At 36.6% G+C, this 6,000-nt stretch overlaps 1 protein-coding gene and 2 non-coding genes across 3 annotated transcripts; all 3 read right to left on the bottom strand.

The window, feature by feature from the left end:
- Positions 1-2,385: 2,385 nt before the first annotated feature.
- On the bottom strand, positions 2,386-3,764 carry LOC115986003. The gene is made up of 2 exons (XM_031108874.1): positions 3,312-3,764; positions 2,386-2,580 (listed from the first exon to the last, which is right to left on the bottom strand). Exons 1-2 carry the CDS (start codon positions 3,762-3,764, stop codon positions 2,386-2,388), a joined length of 648 nt encoding a protein of 215 aa, XP_030964734.1.
- Positions 3,765-5,720: 1,956 nt separating this feature from the next.
- LOC115988268 lies at positions 5,721-5,811 on the bottom strand. The gene has a single exon (XR_004091437.1). It is a non-coding gene; the product is annotated as a small nucleolar RNA snR60/Z15/Z230/Z193/J17 (small nucleolar RNA).
- Positions 5,812-5,850: 39 nt separating this feature from the next.
- On the bottom strand, positions 5,851-5,932 carry LOC115988195. The gene has a single exon (XR_004091371.1). It is a non-coding gene; the product is annotated as a small nucleolar RNA U83 (small nucleolar RNA).
- Between the last annotated feature and the right edge of the window lie 68 nt (positions 5,933-6,000).

Genomic DNA, 6,000 nt, shown 5'->3' with positions numbered 1-6,000 from the left:
CAATGAGGATCTGTTCAATCACAAACCAAAGAGCCATCATTCCTGGATTTGGAGGAACATAGTCAGCATTAAAACCCCTATTCTGGCATTCTTCATCAAGAGAGATGGCTGGTTGGACAGGGCTCCTCTATCCATCTAGAACACCCAGCTTGGTTTACACCAATTCATAGTAATCCCAACATAGTTGAACATCAATCTACAATAGTAGCTAAGCTTATTGATCCTATCACTCATTCTTAAAAAGCTGATCTAGTTTGAAAACTCTAATCTACTTAGGTCTGAACAAATTCTATACACCCCCTCCCTAATCCAAAGAGGCATACCTGCTCAACCCCTTTGTCCTTTTTGCCATGAGGAAGAGGAAACTATTCACCATCTCTTTCTCAAATGTCCCTTCTTAAGGGCCATATGGTTGGGATCTGATCTTAGCCTAAGGGCCACAGAAATGACAGAATTACAGCAGCAGTCATTGCACAATTGCCTGGCCAGTTGTATCTTGAATAAGTAGCCACATATAGAGGATCATATACATTATATGCAAGCACTCTTCATCACCCTTTGGACCATCCAGATACATAGAAATCAGATCATCCATGAAGGCAAAACACCAAATCCTTTTGAAAACTACTAACATCCAAAACTATGATGGTATTGTCAAACTTTGTTGGACTATCAAGACCAGAGCAACCAAAGGAAACCATCGAACCACAACAGAACACACATCTCAGATTGGTAGCTCCTAATAAAATCTAATGGAGCTTGCCACACACATGCCAGGAGAGGGGGTGTTGCCTTTGAGGCTAAATACAGGGTAGGAAACGAAATCTTTGAATGATGCTTCAACACCAAAGCAGAGACCAACCTCAAAGCTAAGCTCATTGCCCTCAAAATAGCAGAGGTGAAGGCTAAAGAGTTAGGATACCAGAAAATCAAAATTGCCATACTAATGAACAGAAAGGGCATTCAATTTCTTGAAAGAACTAATGTAGAAAACCAATTAAAAATAAAAACATTCCTGACCAGGATAAATGAAAGAAAACTAGATCGCATAATTGCTAATAATTCAACAGTGCCAATGAGCCATTAAAACTTGCCAGTTTGACAGAAATTATTACAAAGAGATGAAAAGGAACATAAGACAAGAAATACAAAATGGAACCAGTCTACCAGATATCAGATGACTTTGTGCCAGTAACGAAGTCTACCATTTTATTTGGATATAATACAATATTCATAGAACACCTATTAACCAAGAAACAAATAGATAAGCAACACCTGAAAAGAAAAAACAAGCAATCCCAAGCCCAAGATGAGCGCAATAGAATTTCAAGATGTCATCTATAAGAAACTTGTCAGATTTTCTTCCAACACCACTCAGTTATCTGGTACGGGCAAGTGATAGAACCAGGCACCTGTTACAAGGTGCAGCTCCAAGTTCTCACAATTTATTTTTTAAAAATGCAAAAATATGAGAAGGAACGGAGAAGGGGAAGGAAGACCAACCATACACGTGAATAAGTTTTGAGTTTCATTCACCATGGCCGCCTAATAAGTAAGGCAAGATTGGCCCATGTTCGAACTTTGGTTTCCTCAATTGTTGCTATGAATTTTTTTGACATATCAGTTAACTTCAATTGTTGGAGAGTCTTTAAATTCTCTAACCCAGTGAGGACCTTTAAACTACGACTGTCTACAATCTCTAAAACTCCACAAGCTTTTGCAAGACTTGTTCTTCCAGAATCAGTTCTTCCAAATTGAACAGAAACGACATTTTCAAAACTTGAAGCTGGGGAAAGCCTCCCTTGGAGCAAACCATGCTACTCCCCATGTAAGATCTATCATTGAGATACAGTGATCTGAGGTTGTGAAGCTTCTGTAATACTGGCATTGGATCATCTCTAAGTGCAGAGTCAACCAATGTAAGTATAGTCAAATTTTGTGGGAGTCCATTTGTGTTTACAATAATGGATGGATTATCTATATCTCCTGACAACTTTAGTCGAGAAAGATTTTCAAGGCCTGACAAAGGCTCCAACTTTAGATGCCCCCATGATTCCTTTATAGGATATGATGTCAACTGCAAAGATTGAAGGTGATTCAGTTTCATAACATGCTTTACCATGTTTACTTGCTCTGACAGGAAAAGCTGACGTTCAAGTTTCAATTCTCTAAGGTTGATTAACTCGCCTAAGCCCTGATCCAGAACCAGGTCTTTGCTTTTTTAAAAAGTACCAAGAACTTGGCCCAGGCCCTTGCTCTTTCTTTGAATCCCAGGAACTTGGCTGTCCAGGCCATTGACTAGATACGGGTAATTATCTATAAATACCCCCGTCAACGTTTGGAGATTCTTCAAACTTTGGAGATACTGCAAGGGAATGTCAATAGTTAAGGCCGAATTGTACTTCCAGTTATGTATAGGTGCTTAAGTTTCTGCAGTCTCTGTATTGAATTAGGAAGAAACTTCATATTAGTATGCTTCAGATCCAGAGTTTGGAGGTTCAGTAATTTGCCAATTGAACTTCCCATCTCCTCCAATGTCTTACCTTTCTCATCTTCCTTTACAAAACCCTCAACTATCCACTGTTTAATAAATCTTGAACATCTTATAGAATTGTCTTCAGGATACACGCCAAAGTATTAAGAAACATGATTTAAGGTGATATGGTAGATCGTGATAACCGAAGGACAAATTTTTTTTGATAATTGCAAGTCGTGGATTAATTTCTTGCTCGTTAATGAGATTATCATAAAAACTTTTACATTCAGAGGCAATAATTTCTTTGGTTGACAGTAGACCACCTATAGCCACAATAACAAGAAGTAATCCTTGGCATCTTGCAACAACATCAACAGACAGTTGCTCTAACCCCGGGGGACAATGCCCCTCAAAGATGAACTACTTGAATGCCTTTTTGCAAAAGAGTTCCATGGCCTTTTCAGGAGGTAAAGGTTGCATTTTGTGAATAATTAAAATTGAGAACTCTCTGCACATCATAATCACATGTTGTGTCTATCATCTGGAAATAAATGCATTATAGTTCCCCAAAACTCTTTATGGTATACATCATCAAAAAAATAACGCACCTCTTATTTTGTAGACATTCCCTCAATTTGGCAATGAGTGATATCACATTGAAGGTGTTGATCTCCTTGGGTGCTGTCTGCCCCCATTGCTTTATAGTATTGTGTTATCATCTCTTTCAGAAGCCATTCCATGTTGTATGATTGAGATACTGTGATCCAAATATGACAATTAAAATGTTCTTTCACTCTATGGTTGTCAAAAGCTTTCTTAGCAAGAGTGGTCTTGCCAAGACTGCCATGCCTACAATTGAAATTGTGGAGAGTTTAGATGAGCCCTCCACCAACCAAGCTGTCATTTTATCTCTAGAGTCATCAATCCCCACAACTTCAGCTTCCCCAATGAAATGGGCTGCCAGTCGAGGGTCATGCCATGTAACGTCCTTTGTGTTGCTGCTTGATCCTTGCTCTTTGAATTCGTATCTATAATTTTTCTCCTTGATTTGGCAGAGTAATGCTTTGATATTTTGAATCTCTTTGGTAATCTCTTGCCGATGTTTGAGACTTTTGACCTGGTGAGGAACCTTTTGGAGTAAACCTTTGAATCTAATTGGTTGATCATCTTGTAGCTGTGCCACACAGAATTTGTACTCCTCTAGGACATCTTCCATGCTCTCAGCTACTTCCAGCACTTGTTTCACCCAAAGTTTTACAACGTTGCTTCTGTCTTCTTTCTCTGCCATTGCATCTCCATCCTTAATAAAAGCCTGAATATACTCAGTTCATATTTGATTTCTGCAACCTCTTTATGTACACCCAGCAACAGGTTGGCCTCTTCGGATAGCAAGGGCATTAACTTGCTGATGACCAAGTTTACTGCAATCTCCGCCATTTAATTTGCTTCCCTTCTTACCCATATGAATTGGGCATTGATTTTCTCTTTGATCACATATTTTTGGTGCCTGAGCTCTGACAATGCTGATGCTGACCAAATCAGTTTTTAGCTCTATCCAGGGAGAAGCTCATCTGGACATCCTGTCTCTTCCATTTTTTAGTCTTTTTCGCTGGGTTGCCATTGACTTTCAATCAGTTGACCCAGAAATTTTTATCGAAGCTTATTAGAATTAGTGCTTTGCTATTTGCATACCTCCATAGTGCCTGGACAGCCTGGACAGCCTGAGACTTCCATTCTCTATTCTTCTTGGTTGTGCTGCCATTGACTTCTGACCAGCTATCCTGAAAATTTAAATATATCGTCTTAGAATCAATGCATATTGCTTATATATACCTTGATTCTACCTCTTCAAATTGTGCTCTATATACAGGTAATAATTGAACTTGAATTTTAAATTACATTCCATTTTTTCCATTTAGGCTGGAAAAATGCTTCAATTGTGTTCCATGATGTCATGTTATTTGATTTAGTCTTAATTCTCAAGTGATTTAAAGTATTGATGAGAAGAAGAAGCAGCTGAAGTAGAAGAGAAGGATACAGTACCAATGGCCAAAAAATAAAACCTCACCTACTAATCCTGTGTAAAATATTCTTCAGTGTAAAAGCTTTTTTGGAAAATGTTTTTTATATGTTTGTGTTTTAGGCATATTTGTCTGAATGTTTTTTTTTTTTTAGGGAAATATTTGTCTGAATATTGGCCAAACAAAAAATGTTTTTCCGTTGACAATGAGAAATAATTTTCCCTGGCCGTAAAACGTTTTCGAGAATTGAGAGTCCCTCCCCCTGATTTGCATTTCGCAGACCCCTTGTCGTCTTTGCCCTGAAACTTTTTCCTCATTGCTTATTTGATTTTGATTAAAATGGTGCTGCCTCTTTCTATTTTTCAGACTTCTCAGTCAATTTTTACTCCTGGTTTCTTCCGATTATGTTTCCTATTTGTTTTTGTTGTTCTTTGTATTTGATTAATGAGAAAAAATGTTGAAAATGTTTCTTTGGAAAATATTAAAAAAAGAGTGAATCACCCTTATAGTCACTGCCTCACCTCTGTTAGATATATTTCAATAATTTATATTTGTGATTAAGCAAAATGAACAAAATACAAATCTAATTATAAGTAATAATACAAAATAGATCTGATACACTGATTGTGTGTTTAAACTAAAAAAATATCATAAAAAATTGTCATGGGTACACCTGCACGGCAACACAAAAAAAGGGTCTATTCACCTTTTATCAAATAAGGTCTATTTGGGACACAAAAAATGTCATACCATTTGACCAAAATATGATCATTGTTGATTTGGAATTGAGATTGATTTGGATTTGGATTTGGATTTGAGTTTAGGATTCCCCAAATTAAAGATAATATTCAATCTTGCACATGAGAAATTCTAAGGGAGTTCTGTACCAATTACTCAATCAAATTTTAAAGGAGTTCTTGACTCCACCGTCACTTGCCTCTACCAATTTAAATATTAGAGTCCTTGATTCTACCAAATTTTAGTGTTAGTCCTTTGACTCTGAAAAATGAAATACATCCAGTGAGTTCTTGACTCTAACAATTAAATAAACTAGTTAAAAGTTAAAACCACCGATTAAAGTTGATAGCCCTTGATAAACCATTAAAGGGAAATTTTGTACTGCAATTTTTCCCTGAATACAGTAAAGACAATTAATTTTATTAATCCTTAAATTTAAATAAATAAAAAAAGAGATAAGCAAAAATATATAACAAGAAAGAGAGATGGGTCATCAGATAGGAGCGAAAGACTATGCAAAGTGTTAATCACAGATTATCATCTGAACTATGCGTATTAAATCATCACATGACCCACATAAGATAGATAAACAAAAAAAAAAAAAAAAAAACCGCATACCTCAGAAGGAAGGCAGTAGGTAAATGTAATCACAAACTGTCATACTTTGCGCAAATACCATTTGTTCTCATCACTGGCAGTTTGAACTTTGAAAAGCACAAAAGTTAAAACAAACAAATTGATAAGAAAAAAATGCTTAATTCATTG

This window comes from Quercus lobata, chromosome 4, assembly GCF_001633185.2.
Source record: "Quercus lobata isolate SW786 chromosome 4, ValleyOak3.0 Primary Assembly, whole genome shotgun sequence".
Lineage (NCBI taxonomy): Eukaryota > Viridiplantae > Streptophyta > Magnoliopsida > Fagales > Fagaceae > Quercus > Quercus lobata.
This window is presented reverse-complemented; position numbering and strand designations above follow the sequence as displayed.

Coding starts and splice junctions, on each gene's coding strand:
- LOC115986003 (XM_031108874.1), bottom strand. CDS start 3,764: ATGGCAGAGAAAGAAGACAGAAGCAACGTTGTAAAACTTTGGGTGAAA. Junction 2,581..3,311: donor TTGTAGGCATGGCAGTCTTG/GCAAGACCACTC, acceptor TTTATTAAACAG/TGGATAGTTGAGGGTTTTGT.